This window comes from Antedon bifida, chromosome 7, assembly GCF_963402885.1.
Source record: "Antedon bifida chromosome 7, ecAntBifi1.1, whole genome shotgun sequence".
In the NCBI taxonomy this organism is placed as follows: domain Eukaryota; kingdom Metazoa; phylum Echinodermata; class Crinoidea; order Comatulida; family Antedonidae; genus Antedon; species Antedon bifida.
In genome coordinates this window covers 5,670,827-5,695,610 of record NC_136232.1, presented here as the reverse complement: position 1 = coordinate 5,695,610, position 24,784 = coordinate 5,670,827, and the positions used below count along the sequence as shown (strand labels likewise).

The 24,784-nt window shown below is 33.6% G+C and overlaps 2 protein-coding genes across 3 annotated transcripts; one reads left to right on the top strand and one right to left on the bottom strand.

Moving 5' to 3' along the window:
* Nucleotides 1–75: 75 nt before the first annotated feature.
* Nucleotides 76–7,485, top strand: LOC144849117 (uncharacterized). Of its 2 annotated transcripts, XM_078706118.1 has the most exons (9): nt 76–248; nt 646–2,330; nt 2,637–2,824; nt 3,395–3,787; nt 3,956–4,066; nt 4,514–4,636; nt 6,750–6,897; nt 7,070–7,257; nt 7,349–7,485. In XM_078706118.1, exons 1-9 carry the CDS (start codon nt 172–174, stop codon nt 7,481–7,483), a joined length of 3,048 nt encoding a protein of 1,015 aa, XP_078562244.1. In that variant the 5' UTR covers nt 76–171; the 3' UTR covers nt 7,484–7,485. The 2 variants fall into 2 exon arrangements, with proteins under 2 accessions (XP_078562244.1, XP_078562245.1); XM_078706119.1 differs by lacking the exons at nt 7,070–7,257; nt 7,349–7,485 and adding an exon at nt 5,931–5,996 and having other exon boundaries at nt 6,750–6,846.
* A 1,894-nt stretch (nt 7,486–9,379) lies between these two features.
* LOC144847737 (protein downstream neighbor of son homolog) lies at nt 9,380–24,396 on the bottom strand. Its single transcript, XM_078704245.1, has 10 exons — nt 24,263–24,396; nt 23,431–23,725; nt 23,017–23,112; nt 21,392–21,565; nt 15,766–15,887; nt 13,153–13,385; nt 12,507–12,612; nt 11,817–11,963; nt 11,118–11,313; nt 9,380–9,850 (listed from the first exon to the last, which is right to left on the bottom strand). Exons 2-10 carry the CDS (start codon nt 23,722–23,724, stop codon nt 9,509–9,511), a joined length of 1,710 nt encoding a protein of 569 aa, XP_078560371.1. The 5' UTR covers nt 23,725; nt 24,263–24,396; the 3' UTR covers nt 9,380–9,508.
* Nucleotides 24,397–24,784: the final 388 nt, after the last annotated feature.

Sequence of the window (24,784 nt, the reverse complement as noted above, 5' to 3'; positions counted from 1 at the left end):
CACATGCATGCATGCTGCGAAGTTGAGGCAATTGAGGGCGCTTTTGGTTTTTGTAAATGCAGAGCCATATATATGGCTCTGTGTAAATGTAAATGTAGTTCGAGTATGCAGTCTAGCATAGGCTAGAATCTCATCTTTTTGGCATGTTCCTCTAATTAAAAAACAGGGAAAATGGACTCAAATGTTCAAGATGCACTGATGAATTTTGCACTGCAAAAAATGCAGGCAATTGAAAAAGAAAAACAAAGGTAGTAACTATCTAGAGTAGGCCTAGCTAGCCTAGGCCTACTAGTACTACTCCTACTACTAACTAAACTAGCCTAGGCTAGGCCTGGGGGAGTATAGCTAGCTAAGCTAGGCCTATTAATATTTGTAGTAGCCTAGTGTAACTGTAGGGCCAGACACAGCAACCAGCAAAAAATAAAGTCAGGCCTAGGTAGTGGAGCCAGACCCAGCAAAAAGAAAGGCAATAGTAAGGTAGAGTAGAGAGGTATTAGGCTTGTTATAGCTAAAATAAATTTATCTACCCATGTGGACAGACATGATACCATTTTTCATACAAAAATTCGTTGTATTTTGACAATTCATCAGTATTAACATTTATTTAACTGTGTGATTTAAATATTGATAAATTTTTCTTTACAGAAATCCACAGAATGAAATTGCAGACAATGAAGAGAAAGGTTACAGTGCAAGTACCCTGAAAACAAAAGATCATTCCATGTCAATAGATAAAAAAGAAACAAATAATCAACATGGAAAGGAAAAGTCCATGTTTAGTGCCATTATTCAAAACAGAATTGCTAAAGAAATGAAGGAAAGTATGAGGAAAATGAAACACTGTGAGAAAAACAATGTCATTCCAGCTGATGATGATAAGGATGAAACCAATAAGCAGAATAATGGAAAAGAAAAAAATTCAGAAAAAAAACCAATACAAATTAAAATATTTAGTAAAGATCTTCCTGATCATACTTCAAGTCAGGTGATCGAATCAAAAACAGATGATGAGGTTGACAACTCGGGATCATCTTCAGAAGAGGAAACAACGGAGAACCAGCAGGTTTTGCCTTGGCGTGATGTACCTGAAGAAGGCGAGATAACTGCTTCGAGTTTAAGCGATGTTGAAATTCAACAAGATAAAACGGTAGTGAAAGAAAAGCTAGAAGAAAAACAATCAAGGAGTAGTGATAGTAAAAAGAAAAAGAAGCACAAGCATAAACATAAACACAAAAAAGGTAAACACAAAAAATCAAAACATAAGTCTAAAGATAAAGTAAAATCAGAAGATAAAAACACAAATGAAAAGAAGAAAAATAAAATTAAAGATGAAACAATAGTAGAGTTGAGTGATAAAAAAGACAATGTGGAACCTGAGAAACCCATTGTAACAATTGCCAGTGATGATACTGCTGTATCAAGCGAAATTATTTCTGTAAAAGTAGAGAAAGATATAGACAAAAAAATTGGTACTTTTAAAAATCTTGATAATCAAGATGAGGAAAAACAAATACAGAATTTAGAAGAGTCCAGTTCTATAAATGAAAATAAAGAAATTGTTGCTGAAGCCAGATTAACAGAAGAACAAATGACAACAGAGGAAAAGACAGAATCAAAACAGTGTGTACCAGTTGAGAAGGACACTGAAGTAGCAATATCAGTAGAAACAGTAACAGCCACACAAATTAAAAGCGAGAATAGTGAGAACCCAGTCACTGATGAGGTGACTTCCGTAAAAGAACCAGACATTAATCAAACGGTGCAATACATTAAAGAAGAAACTCCGTCGGTAAGTGAAAACATTACTGATGATAAACAGGAGACACAAGAAAAGAAGGAGAAGGACAAAGAAGAAAAGAAATCTCATAAGTCAAAGAAGCGCAAGAGGGATAAGACTGAAAATGAAGAAGGCGAGATAACGGAGAAACACAAAAAGAAAAGCCGAGATAGCGATAAAAAACATAAAGATAGTCGACGATCTCGATCACGGTCAAAAAGCAGAAAACACCGAAGATCAAGGTCTCGATCACGATCTAAACATAGATCTCGTTCTCCTCGTAGATCACGTTCTCCCCGCAGGTCACATACGTCTGAAAGACAAAGGCGTTCGAGGTCACGTTCACGCAATAGAAGCTCGTACAAAACGAAAACAAGTCGAATGTACAGTGATCGTCGACCACGTTCGCGATCTCCAGCAGAACGTATAGACAAAGCAAAGCTGTTGGAAATCGCGAAAGCAAACGCATATGCTCAGATGAAAGCAGGCTTGCTACCAGCTGGCATGACGCTACCCCCGCTGTCCAATGAAGATAAAGCAAGCCAAAGAGCTGGTATGTACTATAATTGTCTAGTTTATCATAACACACCTTGACAAATTTTGTCTTTTATGACATGTAATGTAGTACAACTATCTACATATCTTAACTTTATATAGACATTGTGTTTAAATATGTTTACATATCCCCACATAGCTTTTATTTTTTAGTAGTTAATTAACATTAACATTGACTTTGTCTTTAATCATTCATACATGCTATTTGTGTTCTTAAACCTTGAAAAATTCATGAACCACATATTATTTACAGTATATATTTTTTTCTGATTCCTCTTTATTTTTTTTTTCCTTTTCAATTTAGGTGGACAGACAATAAATGAATTAACGGCAGTTTGCCAAGCAATTCAAAAGCGAGGCGAGGGCGTTGACTCCGATGACGAGTCACCTGTGAATAGACCTGTAGATTCAGATGAAGAAGAATCAAACACGTTCATCAATCATCCATTTAAACTAAAACCCCACATACAGAGTATTGTCGTAAATATCAAGGTATGCTTTTGTTGAACTAGAGCTTAACATTTATTTTGATGATATATTATTAATACCATATTTATTTGAATAAACTCCTCCATGGAATAAAATCCCCCTATAGAACATCATTTAGAATAAATGCCCCCTTTGAATAAATGCCTCTTTTATATATTGTATTACAACACATTTCGATTTAGAATTAATTGATTGAAATGATCTACAATTTACCAAGCATTTTGATACAATTTTACTGCATTTTATCACTTCTCAATATCAATTGTGTTTTTCTTATCTAATGGGTATTTATTAGATTATACATGCTACCATATAACACCCAAAAAAATAAATGCCTCCACCAAATAAACACAACCCCCCTAAAAAAAAACCCTGATTCAAATAATTACAGTAATTTATATTGACATGCAAAACTTTACACTAAAACCTGATTGAATTTAATCATAGTTGAAGATTAAATATTTTTAATTGCTGTGAAATTTCCACAAATCATTATTGATGTCTACTTCAAAATGAATGTTTTTAGTGTTTTTTCTATTCATGATTCTTGATGATATGTTTAATCGTTTATAGAATGCTGTTCAAAGACCGCCAAACATGGACAAAGACAAGCTCAGAATACAGTTCCCTGTGTCCAGTGGATCCCAGCATCGCAAGAAAGAGGAAGAAGTTTCACCATATGGTGCGTGGGTGCCATACCAGAAACCAGCTACTACTGAATCGGTATCAAAGGCACCGACTACCACAACTGTCACCACAACTGTTGCCACATCCACTACCGAAACAGCTGTTACCGAAATTCCCAAAATGGCTGCAGGAGGGCAGTTGTCATTTCCTACGAATCAAACATCAACTAGTGTCCTGACACCAGTTACCGCAACGCCAGTTCCACCTGTTACTGCAGCACCACCTACAGGTCCAGTAGTAGATCCGAAGGATAGAGTGTTTGAGGAAACAAAGACGCCGGTAAACATTAAAAAAGAAATCTTTTAAAATTTGTTTTGTTTGTTTTTGCACTCAGTGTAGAGATCAGTGATAAAAGCATTGTCACACTCTACAGGTAGATGAATTTTTCCGTTTCTAGTAGTCGATGATGATGATGATGATGAACAATAATGTTTTCTTCTTTTGTAGGATGTTGATATAGCTACAATGGTATCTGCAAGACTGAAAGCAGCCAGGGCCTTGGAGTCCAACCCTCTTGATGTTGAGGCCCTAGGTCAACTTCACAAAGCTCAAAGAGGGGTAAATACAAACAGATGCTTTGCAGTAGAATATGTATATTATCTAGATAATATTTCTATATATCGCCTAATAAAGGGACACCTTTAGGACGCAACAAAGTGTACCCTTAATAGATGTTGGTTGGACTGTAGTGAGTGTTAAAACATACTGTATTGGCTGTCATTTGTTTCACAGAAAAGTGGCCCCTTAAGTTATGGTTCTAATATAGTGTATAAGAACCACTTGATTTATTTAAAGAATCTTACTTAAGCCCTGTCTACACTATCAAACTTTATGTGACAAAAAAATGTGATGTGCACATATATGGACATGATGATATCATATCACTACCATATTTGGGCACATCACACTATAACTAGTTTGGTAGTGTAGACAGAGCTTTACTTTACTATTATAAATTGTTTATGTCTGTGTGTACTAACAGTTATTTTTCTCACTGATATTTAGATTCAGAGTTGGGTGAATGTGGGAAACAAGCCAGGCCAGTTTACAGGCAGTACAGGAGTCCAGATACTGAATCCCAAGGAGCTAGCTAACTCAAATCCAAGGGCTCAAGCCTGGGCTAAAAAGGTATTTTCACTTTTTTTTTACAGTCAACGTGTAAGTTAAAACCACATTTATGCATGCTGTGTACTTCATAGATCCAAATCAGTTTAGTCAGTAGTTTAACATATTGTGAAATAAACATTTTTTAAAATCATGGACACTAGAAGCTTTAGAGCTAGAGGGTCACACAATTTCCAGTGATAGTGGTACTACCCAATTTAATTCCTACCCTTGACCCTCCTCAGCACTTCCATTGTATTGTATTTTTATGTAATGTTTTGTTGAAAGGAATACAATCAAATAACTTTCATTTTCAAATTAAAAAATCCAGTAAATAACCAGATACCCAGAAAACCAAACACTTCTACTTTTCCTAAATTTTCCTAAAGTTATCAGTTCGTCAGAATTTTCAGAGACAGTTTTGTGCATGTGCTTCAAATAAGAATTAAAATCTGAACACAAAATTTCATCTGACTGTAATTCAAGCATTTTCCCCCTGTAGTATTCAATCAGTTTTTGTTGTCAATGAACAAATGGAAAAAAGACAACGTGTAGATTAGGTTTAACAATAGCTTTTTATGCTGTAAAGAAATAGCCAATCTTCCACCTTTTTTAAATATTTTCGGCAGTGGTTTTTTGGCTAATGTATACAGTACTATTTTCAATATTGTAGAATCAACTCTCCAAATACCGGACTTTCTAAAAACCAGAAACTCTCCAAATTCTTTTTTTACCATTAAAAACACATTTTGAAAACCAGACATATTAGGCCATGTCTGGTATAGGGAGAGTTGAATGTATTTGTATTTTTTGGAGGAATGAATTTGTTCAATTACAAATGATTTTCACTAAAGTCACATTGTAAACATATACAAGATCAGTTTATTTTAGAGCAATTAATAATATGAAGACAAATATGGTCATAATGAAAACCTACCTATTATTTTAAAACCACATCATTTCATCAATCCTGGTTATAATAATAGTGCTTATTGTACATAAGCATGTAAATATTTAGCCAAGCATATGAGTAATGTGCCTCTATTTTTTATTAGGAGATTGCTCATATGCAAATAATATCAGAGGCAGAGAATCATATTAATGCAACGCGAAATTGCTTAAAAATGTCAGATCAACAAAAGAAAAAAAAATCTGACTCAAATTTTGACATCATTACATTTGATTCTGAGATCGACCTGTTAGTGGAATGGTTGCTTCCGTTAACAACAATACATTATGTATTTAATGGACTCAACCATTCCACTGATGGGTCGATCCGCTGCACTCTGATAAACACTGGCAAACTTATTTAATACAGGAGTTTCAACAACACGTTTTACGACTTGGAAGGCACACACCCCATGGAGGTTGATGGCGCTGGTTGGTAGGTATAGGAACCTGCTGTGTAACGAGACGTTCCCCGATATGCGGGACGTTCCCCGATATGTGGGACGTTTCCCGATATGCGGGACGTTCCCTGATATGCGGGACGTTTTGTTCATCATGTGACGATAGCACTCTTCACACATTCTTAAAGCTGACTCTTTTTTCACTGGTATTTACTTCCACATAGAATTATAGGTTTTGTTTTTTTCTTACATCATCACTATTTATTTAAGTTTTGATGTCGTCAGCCCATTGATGTACTGTATTAGGTCTTATTCGTTCTAAAATCATAGGACTCTACAATAGAAATTTAAGAATTAAAATAATTTTTTAAACGTATAATGTAATTTAATTATCGGTCATCTTTACTTTATCTGTTTATCATCAAAGCAAAAAAAATGTGAAACATTTAAGGGTAATTTAGATTTAATCATTTGTTCGCCATATCTAGTATGGTTGGTTGTTGATGTTAGGGTTTTCAAACACTACAGTAGGAGTATTATTTTACAGAATACCGAATTTGTAACACTTTTTTAACTACTCCATCACAATCATTACAAAAAAAATGTGAAGAAAGTGGTTTGTAATAATGTTTTTATCTGCTTTTTTGTTTTGTTTTTTTTGTTATATATGAAAGATTAAATATGACTCTTTTAATTTAAATATAAACAATGTTTTGATTTTTTTTGTGTTAAATATTTTCATCTCCCAAAACATATATTAGTAGACTACATTATTGATTTGTCCCCAGGACATGTTTTTGAAATCTATGCCGGTTCAAAGTGGCATTGGGATGATGATGTTGCAACGTATGGGGTGGCGGCAGGGGGAAGGTCTGGGGAAGAACAAAGAGGGCAGCAAAGAACCGTTACTCATTGAAATCAAGTCCGACAGAAAAGGTAAATTGTGATAGCATTAGCATTCATTTTGAGTCGATCAGTTTTAAGTTTTTTTTTAAAGTTTATTTACTAATAATAATAAATAAATTTATGCTTTAGATCAAAAGTATTATTGTTCACATCGGTTTTTAAATGCTTTTATGAGATGATTATAATACTGTTTGTTTCATAGGATTGGTGTCTGCATCAGAGGCTAGTAGGGGAAAGCCCCCAGCTGTTAGAGTCACGACTCATGATTTAACCAGCAAACATCCAGTATCTGCTTTAATGGAAATTTGCAACAAACGCAAATGGCGTGCACCGCACTTTGAGCTTATTCACGATAGCGGACCATCTCATCAGAAGAATTTTGTCTTTAAGGTCAGTTTGAAATAATCATAATTTATGGATAACTAATAAGTGTATACCTTTGGGATTCATTATTTTAACTTTTGTTTTTATTTCTCGACAGGTTCGCATAAATAATGAGGAATATCAACCTACCGTAGCTAGTTCAAATAAAAAGCAAGCAAAGGCCCAAGCTGCCACTGTAGCCCTGCAAAAGATGGGTCTTATACCAATGGACTATGTACACAAGGAATGCTAGGTTGAAGTGGCCACTGTTGCCCTGCAAAAGATGGGTCTTATACCAATGGACTATGTACACAAGGAATGCTAGGTGGAAGTGGCCACTGTTGCCCTGCAAAAGATGGGTCTTATACTAATCGACTATGTACACAAAGAATGCTAGGTTGAAGTGGCCACTGTTGCCCTGCAAAAGATGGGTCTTATACCAATGGACTATGTACACAAGGAATGCTAGGTGGAAGTGGCCACTGTTGCCCTGCAAAAGATGGGTCTTATACCAATGGACTATGTACACAAGGAATGCTAGGTGGAAGTGGCCACTGTTGCCCTGCAAAAGATGGGTCTTATACTAATCGAATATGTACACAAAGAATGCTAGGTTGAAGTGGCCACTGTTGCCCTGCAAAAGATGGGTCTTATACCAATGGACTATGTACACAAGGAATGCTAGGTGGAAGTGGCCACTGTTGCCCTGCAAAAGATGGGTCTTATACCAATGGATTATGTACACAAGGAATGCTAGGTGGAAGTGGCCACTGTTGCCCTGCAAAAGATGGGTCTTATACCAATGGACTATGTACACAAGGAATGCTAGGTGGAAGTGACCACTGTTGCCCTGCAAAAGATGGGTCTTATACCAATGGATTATGTACACAAGGAATGCTAGGTGGAAGTGGCCACTGTTGCCCTGCAAAAGATGGGTCTTATACCAATGGACTATGTACACAAGGAGTGCTAGGTTTAAGGAATTATCAAGCGGTCACGCTAGTCCACTGAAGATAGAACATACATTGGACTATGTGCATGATTGGAAGCAAGAGATAACTAAGTGCGAACGGTTGCCATTCAGAAGATGCAACATAGTAACAATAGACTATGTTAACAAGGAGAGCTAAGATAGAAGTGGTGCATAAGCAGCCACCATTAGCCATGCAGAAGAGTCTGGAGTCTTGAAGAGATAATCAAACAGATACTAACCTTCACACACAACTGATGTTAAAATGATCCCTAAACTGTAAACCCCGCTGTGGCTTATGTCAATTGAATGCTATATAAGATTGAAATAAGTATTTGAATAATACTGTATGTTTAAATAACAAAGTACCTACATTACATTATTGCTATTTTATAATTGAATTTATTTTCTTTGCTTGTATACGCTTTAATTGAGTAAAAACATTTTATGTATTCTATTGGTGCTGAACGCTGATACTTTTAAGTTGAATATGCTGTAAAAAGCCTTGTGTTTTAAAATGAGTAGTAGTATTATTTTGTTCAGTTACAGAAATGTTAGTAAAGCAAGGAAAAGAATAAAATAAATTTTTGTACAAAACAAGAATAAAGTGTTTTTTTTTCTGTTTTCTGACCTAAAACAAATGGAGTGGTGCAGTGTGTTGGATTACTTATTGTGAGATCACTCTTGCCGCATTGCTTGTATCCTTAATCAAGACACTTACATTTGCCTCTCCACCCATGGTGTATAAAATGGGTACCGGTTAGATCAAGGCACAACTTTGCACTGATTACTAGCTGCATTATTATGGGAATATGTTTCCATACGTGTATGATCCAAAAAATGACCGGGGTAATAATGTGCAGTGCATTAAGAGCTTGCTTACATGCACTATATAAGAATAAACTATTATATTATTATCATTAAATGCGAACCGCAACAGACTTATTTAAACAGGAATTATTTCTATAGATGTGTGTTTCGTCAAAATGACATTTTGTAGGCATGTACAAAACATAAATACATCAAGTAATATTTTAACTATTTTATTATTAAAAAACACATGTAGCACTAATAAAACAGCAGTTTTAAGGTTTAAAACCTAAAAGAATATACAACTTTAAATGTTGTAAGTTACATTGCAATAATTACTAATCTATGTTTAAATTTACAATGCATTTATTTTTAAAATTTGAATTAAAATTTACAATAAAAATACCATATTTAACAATACTGTATGTAACATATTATCTACCATACTATTGCAAGAATGTTTTTAAAATTTATTCACTATATTATAAATATTTTTTCTTAAAGGGACCAGCCATATTTTCCATTTTTACATAACACTTCTCTTAAGAAACCTTTCTTTAATGTTTCTCCATTACACAGTTCTGATATCATGTGATCACTCAAGCCACATTGAATCAGGTGACCACTATCTGGATTCTGATTGGCTGTATTTAATTGTGCTTGATTGAATGGTGCTGTAGGCTCATGTATGTTAAAAGATGCTGCGTAGCTTCCGGTCTGTTTTAACACTTCACAAAGCCCTTTCACAGAGTTTGGTAACAGCACTCCTGATATTTCCAAACTGTTGACACCTTCTAAGGCCCCTGATGCTGTCTTTTGCTTTATGACACTGTTTCTTACCTGAAATGAATAATTACTTCAAATTCAATCATAGAAATATAGTAGCTTGAGGCGGTAACGGGACGATTCGGCCCTGAGACGATTCGGCCCGGGACGATTCGGCCCTGGGACGATTCGGCCCGGGACTATTCGGCCCGGGACGATTCGGCCCTGAGACGATTCGGCACACTTACATTTATCGGCTTTGATATGCATTTATAATCATAAAATAAGCTTTTTTCCCCAAACTTTATTTTCAGAGTGACTATGGGGTAGCACTACTAGGGATAAAGATGTAATAAAGCAAACATTTTGAAAACATTGTCAAAAATAATCATTTTTTAGTCACGCGAACGATGTAAACAAGTTACGCCCTCTGTTGGCCGCTTGGCGAATGCACGAAATAAACAAGGTTTTCGAAGTAATAAATTGAATATAAAATTACGTTTTTTTAGTAATTTATTATAAATATTATATCAACTTTGTCAATATCAATAAAATACGGATTGTTAAACACCTTTAAAAACTTGATAAATAAAAAAAAAATGAATATGAATTTGGTCTAAAGTGAGACGTTTCGGCCCACAAAGTGGGATGTTTCGGCCCAAAAGTGGGCCGAATCGTCCCACCAAAAGTGGGCCGAATAGTCCCGGGCCGAATCGTCTCAGGGCCGAATCGTCCCTGAACCCTTGAGGCTATGCCATGAACTCCCAAATGAACCTGTCCAGATTTCTTATGTACCGTCCTTATTTATTAACTTTCTTTGTACAACATGCACGTCACATGCACGTCACATGCAAGTTAATGTTAACAATTTAACCTAGACTTTAATTTTTTTTATTTTATGTCTTTAGGCTTACAGTATATGGCCCAGGATTACCAATAGATAGGTGGTAATCCTTCTGACACAGGGCTATTTTATGAACCAGTTCACTGGGGTAACCCCCTACTCATCTCAAATGATGAACTGGGTTCTTTAAAGTGCACATGGGTTATAACTTTGTACACAGGACCTACGGTTTATAGTCCTTATCAGAGACTTGTTCCACCACCAGAACTAGGAGTGAGTCGGCCTCAAACCTATGCCAATATTTGTTGCTCTTTAGGTATGGTAAATGGCGTCCCTGCTCTAAGCGAGACCTAAGTCTCTAGTTATTGTTTCTTTTTACATAGCATCACCAGTGGCCATTTTGATTCTTTAGCTAGATAAAGTATAGTTTACACGCCATGTATGCCAAAATATTTTTATTTTTACAAATATTAAGCCGAATCGCTGTCTAAATTTTACCTTGCATTTCTGTAGAGTAGCCCCTTCAAAGGCTATAGGTGCTAGCAGGGTAGGTGGAATGCCTGCCTGTGACCCAGCTACCGCTACAACTGTGCTACTATTAAGCAAGAAATTAAACAAGGCCTTGGTGTCCTGTCCTTGCACTAGCACAAGAGATTGAGGCTTGCTGTCCAGCTTCACAACTTTGTCTCTTTTACTGAATTTTACAAGTTAAAGAGAAAGGTACATGTGAACATTATTGCAAATATTAGTTTGACCAAAAAAGTGTGATATGCCCAAATATGGTAGTGATATGACATCAATGTGTCCATATATGGGCACATCACATTTTTTTTGTTACATAAGGTTTGATGGTGTAGACAGAGCTTTAAACAATAATGTGTAAAACCCCTATTACTAGTCTAAATTTGTAACTTTTCTGCTATATTTTTGTCCATTTCTTTTTAGATTTTATATCTTGCTAGCTAAACCCTTGTCCATTGAATTGTTGGGAATTTTATTATTATAATATTATTTTTATTAAAACATAAAATGAATATTCTAGCACTCAGTATGTAATATGGAACCCTGTGCATAAGTCTTGTTTTGATTTATGAGGGTTTTGTTTAATTAATGGGTGAAAACACATCTTTACGATTAATTGTCAATTGAAAAACACAGTTTATTTTGGTAAATAGGACAGGTAGTATTAAAGGATACAATTTTACTCTGGCTGGATCAAGAGACGGGAATTCCTTTTTATCTAAACCAATACTCTGTATCCATGACGATGCAGCTTCATCGTCTTGCGTAATGTCATCATCGTCATCAGCTTCTTCGCAGAGGCGTGGATTTTCAGAACAATTCCTTAAAATTAAAAATACAATTTTACTATTTGTTTGTGTCTATCCAATTGAAAATCAAGGATTTATTGGTCTTTAGCAGTTATGGTCTTTTTATTAAGCACTGTCTACACTATCAAACTAGTTTGTGATGTGCCAAATATGGTAGTGATATACCCAAATATGGTAGTGATATGACATCATCATGTCCATATATGGTAACATCACATTTTTTTGTCACATGAAGTTTGATAGTATAGACAGAGCTTTAGAATGAATTATTAAATTTTTTTTTTTCACTTTAATGTTTTGTTGAGTGTTGCATAATTGTTAATTATTTGCTCAGATTATTATGGTTATGTATTCAAATTTTAGTTTAACAAGATATGTATAGAAGGTTCATAAAAATTAGACTTGTATTGTGGTGAGTAAACAACTTCTATGCTAAATCAGCTCATCCTGTCTGTTTGTACATAAATTATTCAGTAACATGCGAGATGAATTTTAATTCAACGAACAGTCATTAATCATTTTACTAAATTGAAGAATATTCTCACTATGCACTTACATTTCATCTGTCAGATTATCTGGACTGTTAATTGATATATCTGGCGAGACACTCAATGCCTTTTCATCGTCTCCTAGCTGTAGGTTTGGTAAGGAAAACTCTATTCCTAAAAAAGAAAATAATATGGGTTTATTTAACAAATACACAAACACCCCCTCCACATTTCTCTCTGTTCTTACCTTCCCTATTCAGTGGCGTAACGCAGAGGCCCCTGGATTAGGAACCGTGAGTGGCCTTCCAACCCTTTTTTTATTTTAATGCCCTTTTTTTCCTCTGGGAACTGCTCAGGGACCCTCCCAAAAGCCAGTGAGCGCTCATAGCCGTTGTCCCTACTATTCATCTATCCCCTCTACATATCTCTTCTATTTTCCATCCTCATCTTTCCCTCTCCATACCTCCTCCATTTTCCATCCTCATCTTTCCCTCTCCATACCTCCTCCATTTTCCATCCTCTTCTTTGCTCATCTCTCATTACCCCTCTTCCTCTTCCTTTGTTCTCCCTCCCCACTTTTCACAATTTGCTTTACCCTTCTCCATCCACCCCACCTTCCTCAATCTCTTGAAAAAAATTGCACAGCTTTAAGATACTTGATTCAGACAACAGCCTAGAAAAAACTGGTTCTAACCAGTTCTTGTGGCACTTTACCTTCTCTGTCCAATGCATCCCTGAAACCTTTGGTTGTTGGTGTAATAACGGCGTGCACCTGTTTGCTGCCACCAATACCAGCAGCTTGAAATAAGATAGAGAACTGATGCGCACACAGGTAGAAATATGGACAACGTTTAGCTCGAAGAAGATGGAAGACTGACCGGAAACTTTCACACCAGCTAGTAAACAAAGCCTTTTGAAAACTGTCATTTATAACTGCAAAAGATTGTCTGAAACAAAAGACAGATTGAATATATGATAGATGGGCACTTTTCCCTGAAACATATGCAAAATAATGTTTCAACACTATTGATCAACCCCTATATAGGGAAAACCTCTATTAAGGAACACTTTACCTGAATATATGTTTTAACACTCAAATTAACCCCTATTTAGGAAACACCAATATATTAAGGGACACTTTACCATGAAAACCATGAGAAATATATATTTTAACTCTACGATCAACCCCTAGTTAGGAGACGTCCATATTAAGGGGGCACATTGTCAGGTCCAGAAGATGTACCCTGAATAGAGGTTTCTACTGTATTAATATCCTTCTTGTAACCATGTATGTTTTCTAATTTTAGTCTTTATATATATATATTGTATTGAACTGATGAAGGGCTAGTGTTGCCCGAAAGCTCTGCTAACTTTTTCTGGCTGTTTTACTTATCGTTTTGATTTAGCTTTTCGCTTTTTCTTTGTATCGCCATTGAGATCCAGCCACTGATACCCACAGCATTGTCATTTTTTCAGTAATTTGCCTTTGGATTTATATATATATTGTATTGATATTTACTGTTAGTGTTAAGTGTTATATTTTTCTGTATTGTATGTGTGATATAAGCATCAAGGAAAACAAATTTCATGTTTGCCTTGTTGTGGTCATGACAATAACATTTTATCTTTATCTTATCTTAGATATACAACATTCACATTTTAACACAGGTGCCTTTTCATCAACCAATTAATTAATTTTGATATAATACACAATTTTTATTTAAATCGGCTTTTTTTCTTAGCATGACCTAGTATTCCATTGAAGGCTAAATTATAAATTATAGATTTTTATTTGTAAATTTACATTATACAAAAGAAAAATTTCGAGCTTAGGGAAATATTATTTATAAACCATTTCGAAGTTTCAATTATTTCTACTGCCGTTGTATGTGAGAGAACTACATGTACTACTAGATTGTTAATAGGCAAAGATATTTTTTACCTAAAACACGCTAGAATTCAATACACTATAATTAATTCTCTATAAGACAATTTTCCTAAGAGGAAATTACTGTAGTGTTTTACATGTATTATGCTCTGTGATTATATAAAAAAACAAATGAAAGTTGATTGAATTTGGTCACTCTTGAGTGAGTATTTTTTAGTGGAAATTCTTATGGGAAATACTATCATTAACTTGGTATGTTTCAAGTCAATTTCTAACATTAATTTAAATATTACTTATAAATATTCTTTATATTTATTTACTTGAGCATGACAAAATGTTGTTTAAAGATGTATTGTCTCCCAAAAACATGAAAATTAATACAGCCTTTGAATATGTCATTTTGTAGTTTCGACAAAAAGAAAGCCATTGGCTGGCAGCCAATATGATTATTTTTTGTTTTAAATTACAGTTTTTTATCAGAGAATAATTTTTTTTTCTCGAACTATTAATATGACATTAAATGGGCATATTCAACAACAAAAATGTAAAAAATTATTTTTTCAAAGAAAGAATAATGGTTGGCATTTTGAAGATACCCTAGTAAAATTGACATTTTCAACATTAGTTTCTATGTCTAGGGTTCATATGGTATCATTATCTTCTTGAGCCTGTTAAGCAAATAAAATACTAATATTTAAAAATAGATCTTCAGAGATATACTTTGTCAACAATTTATTTACATTTTGTACTTACTGTTTTCTCTCCTATTTATAGACTTCAATTTTGAATTTAAGTAAACAGTAATGATTTTATTTTATAACTAGATTGAATGTGGTCGATTGCTTTCTGTTTTCTTTTCAGTCTAGCCAAAGTCTATTAAATGTCATCGTAGGTTACCATTAAGAAGTGTAATACATCATTTAAAACAGCATCATTAAAAATTAAGTCCATAAATGTTGTTATTTTACTGTAAAACTCACTAAGTTATATAGCGTTTTTATCAAAGAGTTTTTATCAAAGCGCTTTGCAGTAGATTCCTTTTTATAATGCGCAGTATACTAAAAGTTCAACAGCTTTCATGTCCCCTAAGGGTCCCTTCATGCACAACACTTTTTAAACACTTACCACACAGTACTTAGATTCTTTCACCATATAATTATATACCATCATATGATTCTGAAGTCTGTAAAGCTCTGTCCACACTACCAAACTAGTTTGACGTTTGATGTGTCCAAATATGTTAGTGATATGACATCATTATGTCCACACTATCAAACCAGTTTGACAAAAATAATGTAATGTGCGTAAATATGGTTGGTAGTGATATGCGCAAATATGGTAGTGATATGACATCATTATGTCCATCATATATGGGCACTTCACATTTTTTTGTCATAAAGTTTGGTAGTGTAGACAGAGATGTTGGCTCTTTAACTTACTTGGCTATTTTTGGTTCAGGGACAATCCTTGGGAAAGATTTGAACCACGGAATTGACGGATGAACCCAGACCATAGTGTGTTGATGAAACGTTGATTTCAGTTGACTTTGATCTTCAGGGTTCTGAAAATAACAATTAATTAACAATGTTATCAAAGGGTTTATCTGTGGCTGCGACATGATCAGTTCCACGCCCCTTTAACAGAGACCGTGTACATACTGTAGTACAATACTGTTGGTATTTGTCGCAGCCAGACATAAGATCAAAGGACTGTTAGGAATTCCTACTTTGGCAAGGCGAGCTCACTGTCCTGTTGTTAGATTGCCTAGTTCATATTATTCATTCAGTATTCAAAAGTACTCATATAAATTTCCTCATTTTTAAAGCAATATTGTCACTTATTTGGTCACAGCATGTGTGACAGACACAGCCAACGATGATGATGATATTGTATAATATCAATATCGGGTTTCCTCAATATGGAATGTGTTTATACATATGAATTCATTACTTACTGTAGAATGTATTATATAGGTTGTTAGTGGCTATACAGCTTAATAGGAAAGCTCTTTAGTACAGCATTTCTGCATATTATTGTTAACATTAAAGTTAAATTACTATTACAAAACAACCCGATGTTCGAAAATATACGTATTCATGGTTTATTAATATTGTTTATGGTTTAAACAGTCAAACTGTAGCCCATCTCGACTAAAAACGCATGTTCCAATATGTTTTACTATCAGGCATAAACCATAGATAGCTATGTCTAATTTCTTTGCATAAACACAACGTGCAACCTGTAAATCAAGCCGTGGGTGTTTTCATCTCGTAAATTTCACATAAGTCAATCTAAATGTAAATAATTATTTATCACTCTAGTTTAATTAAAAATATTTTTAACAAATAATATTCTGTGAAAAAGTTCAAGATTGGAATGCAGCTCACAGTCGATAATAATTGGTTTTTTTATGATAATCTTTTAAATTGATTAAGGATGTGTAGTTTATTTTTAAATATTCATGTGATAAGTAAATGTAGTAGAACCTCTATTAAGGGGACATCTTCAGGACCAACAAAGTGATTAGCTTAGTGATTGGCTGAATTGTTAAAAAACATACTGTATATTTCCCCTCATTCATTTCAAGGAAAATTGACCCCTGAGGAGGATTTCTACTACATCAAAATCATGACAGTTTGTAGGTAAATTTAAATTAGCTCTTTGTCATTTCCATTTCTTGAAATTGTTTCGCAATCTTATTACGGTTGTAATTGCGGTAGTCTAGAACGGTTATGATGATGTTTGATTTTTCTGTTTAATCTTAACAAAAATTGTTTCTTGGTAATTAGCATGTTGGTTTTGTTTGATTTTTCCTCTTCTTTTGCTCGTTTATAAAAAAATTTATGATTTTGTAAGATCAAATAGTAAATAGTAGTAGGCTTATTCCTACAGTACAGCTATTAACTACTGCTTTGTTCCCACACGTAGTCCTCCTTAGCCTATGAGTGGGGCATTGTTTTTTTTATCGAGAAACTACGAAGTATTGTGTTTTCATTGCAATCACACGCGCTCCCATAAAGGTATTGTTTTTTAATCACGATCCCACGCGAGGGTTTTTTTAATTGCGATACTACGAGAGGCTTTGTGTTTGCTATGCCTCTATAGTAGGTTATTATGTGAAAGACATTGGACATTTTCTATACTGTCTAATTAGTGATGAACTTGACAGAGTTGGTTTCGTCATACTTGATTATTTTTGTTGGATTATATAGTGATTTATAGATAAGAATGAGTTTACATCTCAATTATTAAAGTATAGACAATTTTTCCAATGTTGCGGGTTCATGAACTTTTTCTAAAGTTAATTATCTTTCAAAAGGCCAAGAGAATTAAGTTGCATCTATGTATGTTTTTCATCAACTAGAAAATAATGGCAATATACTCTAATATAAAATTGGAATAATTAGAAGTTGTAGAGAGATGGTGAAAATTCTTGTGTTTATTGTACACTTACATTAAAAACAAAATCAATAGTTTTAAATGGTTATTTCTTGTAAACGTCGTGTAACATAATTGGAAAATAAATTGATGCTGGTTTTGTTTTGGCTTTAGGGTAAAGTAATTTAATTGAATGGGATTACACTCTTGAAATTAAGGTTAATTACTCTGTTTACTGATACAAAAGAAAATGAAATTATCTATTGTAGGTAGTTAAATAACCCTCACACCAACATTGTTTTGCTCCAAACATGTCAACTGCTATCTTCTGGGTCTTACATAGTCCAAGTTATAGAGCAATAATAGTAATAATATCCTGGATTTATATAGCACCTAATGTTGTGAAACCTCTAAGAAAGCGCTGAATATTATTACCCCGGTCATTTTTTACATCAAACACGTATGGAAACATATTCCCATAATGCAGCTAGTAATAGTACCCATTTATACACCTGGGTGTGAGAGAGGAAAACGTAAGTAAAGTATCTTGCCTAAGGATACAAGCAATGCGGCAGAGTTGGATGCGAACCGCGATCAGTAGTCCAACGTCCAACACACTGCGCCACACACAAAATGGTTTAATGTTAACAATATTTTGGCACATATGGCATGCCATACCTATGTTTGAGCTCAAAATGATCACACTGTTGCCTCTTGTAACGTAAACAATAAATAACAATTCTAGGTACAGGGCCGTAGCCATTATTCATAGTCAGAGCCTGAAATTTCAATTTTCACCATTTTGTGATCTTTTTTAAAATAAAATGTTATTTTAATTATTCATTTATTAAATTGATGTACATGTACTATACAGGCACGACAGTCAGCATACAACCTAACTACATTTATTCACATTGTATAGTCACTTCAGGCACTGGTTGCCCTTTGAAACAGTATAAATTGAAATCAAATAGCAACTACCATTAAGGCTTTTAAACATCTACTTAAAACTCATCTCTTTAAATTCATCTATGAATTGATAATTATCAGCTGAGAAAACAATGCAGCCTTTACACAACAAACATTCATAAAGTAAAGGGTTTTGTTTTGTAATTGTTTTTTCAAATATTTTTAGGCAAATTGCCAATGATCCATAAGTAAATTTACTTTACTTAAGCTGGCAATCTTGTTCATGAAACAAACACATTCAGAATCGAAGTTGTAAATTATTTTTCTGTCTAGAATTAATAACTAACCAATTACACATAATAATAACATCAGTACAGGCCTTGCCTTTTGAAAATTATAAGTGTGCTACAAATTGCACTCCTCAATACATTCAGGGGTGCTGTTTGTATTTTGATGTTTAGAAGTTTACAAAAATGTAAGCGTGTTGTAAATCGCACACCTCAAGGGCAGTTTAGGAGTGTGTTAGGTGAGTGATCGCACTAATAATAATAATAATAATAATATAACAATTTATATAGTGCACATATCCACTAAAAGTGCTCAAGGCACTCGCTCGCCTTAAAAGACAAGGCCTGTCAGTAATAACATGAACATGTTGGATTTGGTTAAATAAATGTATTCTATCTTTGTATTATTCTTTGGAATCATTTAAATGCAATTATAACAAAATGAAAACTGTAAATAAGTACATGTTATGTAAACTATTTTATTTTAAATACTGTGTATTAAAATATACTAACAGTGCTGAGTGAAAAAAATGACCAACACCAAGCATCGAACCCAGATTTATCAAACCCAGATTCTGTTGCTATTATGTTGGCACTCCATTAGACCACTAAGGCTTCCATTGTATATTTTATGGCTGTTCACTATTCTTTTATTATATTTATGTATTATATATGAACAAAAAAGTATTTTTCAATGACAAAATGCCAGGTGTATATACTTTACCCGGCCTGTTTTTGTATGCCTATACCGCCATTTTGCAGTGCCATATTAATGATTATCAAGGCAGTCCTTGTATTTCATCTTTATTCCCTTTACGACATTAAAGGTATAGAAATCTTCTAGAACACATTAATCTTTTGTAAGGAGCCGAGCTGCATTTGAAATGCATATCAGTGAAGAATAATACATACAAAATGTAGCAATAAAAAAATAAGCTGAAATGTAGTGGAATAAACTGGTTTCTTCTACAGTATATAGTAACATGAATGACTTTACATTAAGATACACTAGTTACTGTAGCTACACAGGGGTTGGCTGGGAGGGGTCTAGGAGATAATTTGGGCACATCACATTTTTTTTGTCGCATGAAGTTTGATAGTGTAGATAGAGCTTTAGTCAAGCATGTTAACTACTAAGCAACAGCTTCACCATCAAAAGATATTTTGTTTAAAAACTTTTCTTTTGACTATTTAATCAAGTTATTAATATAAATTTTATGAAATCCCAAATAAACTATCCCCAATTTACTATAAGTGGTGAAAAAATTGATACTGTACATAGTATGAAATTATTAGGTCTTGAGCTACAAGACAATTTAGGTTGGGATATCCAAATCAAAAGTATTATCTCTAGAGCAAGTAGAAGAATGTTTCTTCTTTATGTATTGAGAGGCTATAGTGCACCTATTGGTGACATGTTAAGTATTTATCAACTCTATATTCGACCGCTGACTGAGTATGCATGTGTTGTTTGGCACTCTAGCATTACAAAACATCAGACCAATGAAATTGAGAGGTTGCAAAAGCGAGCGTGCAAAATTATACTTGGCCAGGACTATGAGAGCTATGATACGGCACTTACTCAACTTAAAATTACCAGCCTTGCTGAACGTAGAGAAAAATTAACATTAAAATTTGGAGAAGGTATCCTTAAGTCAGAGAGACATCGTAATATGCTGCCTGCTGAAAGACCTAATATATCTAGATTACGTAACCCCAATAGATTTACATTACCTAAAATAAAAACTAACCGATATAAAAATTCAACGATTCCCTATATTATAAACAAATTAAATTCCTCCTGTGAAAAATTAAATAAAAAAAAATATATAATGAATGATTGTGCAATATTACCGCCTAAAATAATCAAATGAAGAGCACTGCAGACAACGTTTAATATTAATATATACTGTAAATTTTTTTTTTTTTTTAATTTTCTTTTTTGTATTTGTATTTTCCGAAATTTAATATATTTTTGTAGATTTTTAATGTTGTGAATATTTTAGTGAATAATTGTGCAATATTGCCACCTATACTAAAAGATAATAATAATAATCAAATAAAGAACAGTGCAGATAGGTTTTAGTATATTATAATGTAAATTTTTCGTTTTTTTAAATAAAAGTGCAATTGTATTTTCCAAAATTTTGTATATATTTTAAGATTCTTAATATTTTAAATTTTAGTGAATAATTGTGAAATTTTGTAATTGTATTTTCCGAATTTATTATTGTAGTTTTTATAGATTTCATTTCAATATTTTTTATTGTAATACAAACGTTATTAGCTATGTGCTATTGTTTTTGTAATTTTATATATACCGTAATAAATAAAAAAAAAAAAAAAAAAAAAAAAAAAAAAAAGATGACTGTTTTCTACTAACATTATCTGACCAAGTACTGAAGTGTCTTGTAATTTAAAATCAACAAGTAACGTAACAGCTAGGCAATCTTATGGGAATTACAACTCAACATTCATTATTTGTACATACCATTAATGATTCATGTGCACATTTGACAAACGCCGACATTCCAGCGGCCTCATCACAGCTCTTCAATGAAGCGCACCAACTATAGCTTTCCTCTGATGTAAATCGCAGTCTAGTTTTTATACTCCAATCAACTGGGAAATTGTCATATTCTATACGTATCTGTGATTTCGGCTTCTAAAATAATTAAAAAACAAATGTTGTATTCTATCATGGGAATGGTAAAATGAGCTATAAAGTAACTGTTTTTGTTGTTCAGGGTTACAATTAACAACCAAAACGAATTATTGCATTTATGTCCTGTACTGTACTATGCTTGTCATCTTCATGGGGGTGAGGGAGTCAGCTAATGTAAAGCTCTGTCTACACTATCAAACTAGTTTGACAAAGTGTGACGTGCCCAAATATGGTGGTAATGTGCCCAAATATGGTAGTGATACGACATCATCATGTTCATATATGCACATCATATTTTTTTGTCACATAAAGTTTGATAGTGTAGACAGAACTTAAAAGAGGTACTCTATGAAATATTAAAATTAAACTTCATTTTAAAATTGTTAGACCCTGCACCCACATTTTATTTAAAAATCCTGTGTCTGCCACTAATCCTTAATGTACTAAATTCTAGTGTTACGAATTTCTATACAAGATGTTCTTTTATAGAATTTTAAAAAATCAACATGTACTGTATCACATGATCACAGAGCTTGACATTTTTATTCCTACTGAAATGGATTTATCAGTAAATTCTTATAGACCTTTAATGTCACTAGTTCTATTTCTTTCAATAATAGCTTAATGTCTGTCACATTAATGTATTTCCTTAAGATCTAGTATTACATAATAATGTAGATTGCTAGTAAAATGTTGTGTACTGCCAATGGTGATAGGGTTAGTGTTGCCTGCAAGCTTTGCTACTTTTTCTGGCTGTCTATCTCCATTGAGATCCAGACATTGTCATTTTTTCAGTAATTTGCATTTGGATTTACTATATAAATCTCTACTAATTTTTCTGGTTGTTTTGATTTAGCTTTTTGCTTATTTTAGTTTGTACTGTATCTCCATTGCGATCTAGACATTGATACCCACAGCATTGTCATTTTTCAATAATTTACATTTGGATTACTATATAAATCTCTAATTTTTCTGGCTGTTTTACCTTATTGTTTTGATTTAGCTTTTTGCTCATTTTATTTTAAAACCTAGTCTGAATAAACAAAGTGACTCTGTAAAAGCTAAGCTTTTCATTTGACAGGATGTTAGACAATAGGTCTTTTGTTATTTAAACTTTGACTCTTGGCTTGTGCTATTTAATTAGTTGTTGTTTTACATTTTATTCATTGGACCATAGAGACTCTATGATTGGACTTGATAATGACCCCATGATGGAGTCAAAACGTCGTTCTTTTTTAAGCGTTATTTTTATATTATGTATTTTATTTTGTATCTCCATTGTTACCCACAGCATTATAATTTTTTCAGTAATTTGCCTTTGGATTTACTATATAAATATATATAATATAACATTTATAAACATTTTTTGGGTCTAGGCAAACACTAGAGGCTCTCAAACCAATGGCTATTCTAAAATAGATAAAATTAGTTATAAAATACTGAATTTTAACCTGTTCATCGATCAAATTTTCCTTTGTCGTAACTTGTTCTTGGAGAATGGTATTATTTATATCTTCATTGTCCGACTGTCTTCGTTCAGGTAATTTCTATGTTGATAATAATAATAAAGCACATAATATAAAATAATGATCTCAATTATGTAAAATTAACAGATAATTTTTCATCATATTATCGTAGTAAAAATGCACAAAATTTACAGCATTCATCTCGTAAAAAAATCCCTCCTCTTGAAAAGAAGCCCATCCAATAGTAGTGAAACAAGAAGCAGCCCATGGGCCTTTTTTCGATGTTTTACGGTATATTAAATTCCAGCATAGCATATGTATTGTCAAGTCATATTGTATGTCTCAATTTGTAATACTAAACTTGATAAAATTTATAATATATCCATGCTTTTAACTTACATTTTCAATACTTGCTTTATTTAATTTTTGGAAGAGTTCATTTTTCTCATTTAGTCTGCTTTCAAATGGTATCTCTTCTGTAGATAGATTTTCATTGTTGTGTTTTTTGTTCTTCTGCGAACAGCTAAATGGATTTTTCCGTTTTGCCGACTGCCTACCTGTATTCAGGTTATTTTGCTTACTGCTTAGTGCTGTGTTTTCAGTTGCTAACGAGCCTCTTCGTCCACGTTTTTTTACCTTTATTGTATTTGAAGGTCTGGTCCATTTTGGTGAGGAATTCGCAGAATCATTCATTCTTTTTTGAAAAGTTGATAGAATAGATAGTGGAATAAAAAATAACATCAGTTTAACTTTTGACTTTTATATATTTTATAAATTAAATAAAACTATAGGCCCCAGCAAAGTAAATTAGTAACTACTGACTGTATGTAGAGGCCCCCACACCCCAGGAAATAGATCTAGGCCTAGGCTACCCCAGAGGCTTAAAAAAAACCCTCTAAGACAAGTCTAATAGGCTCTATTAGTTTATATAAAGTATACTAAGCTAGGCCTAGTAGGTAGGGTAGGCTAGATAGATAGGCCTATCTATTGGTATGTATTGTTAAACTAAACTAATCGTTCATAGGCCTAACTAAGGCTAGTCCTGGTCTCAATAAAAACTACAGACCGACCAAGCTAGGGCCTAAAGAGGAGTAAATAGTCCTAGGCCCATGATGACGGAAGGTCACGGTGTGCCGACAAATTCAGACGCCGACCTTCCACAAATTCAGACAGCTGTTGTTAAGCTAGAGAGTAGAGAGGCCTGGGCCTAGCTTAAATAGCCGCCACCTACCTCTTTTTTGCAAGATTATCTTGTATATTATATATTACGGATAACTTAAAGATGTAAGCTGCTGTGCAGGCTTCAATGTGTATTTAATGATTTAAGAAAAACAAAGATCAAAAGGAGAAACAACGTTCACAACACCAAAACAAAAAAAATGTAAACACAAATTTCCCGCGCTCGCTCTCACTGTTGTTTCCTTTTCGGCGGTCCGGAACGACGAAACAATTGAGCACTACAGTACGGAACTTCACGGCCCAAACTCAGTCACAATTGACGTCATACTTTAGTACGATAAAATACGGTTTCGTCGTACATAAACTATGCCTACTATTACTAAGTCTACTAACCATCAGATTAATTAAAATTATTAACAACTAAATAAAATTAAAAACACAGTACAGTAATAGTAGATGCATGTTGAATGTTAATATTAATTGTTTTGCCTTTATACTAATGTATCGTTTGTTGATCATTATTACTTTTAAAAAGCATGCTCTGACGTGTTATTAATTGGGAAAATTCAATAGC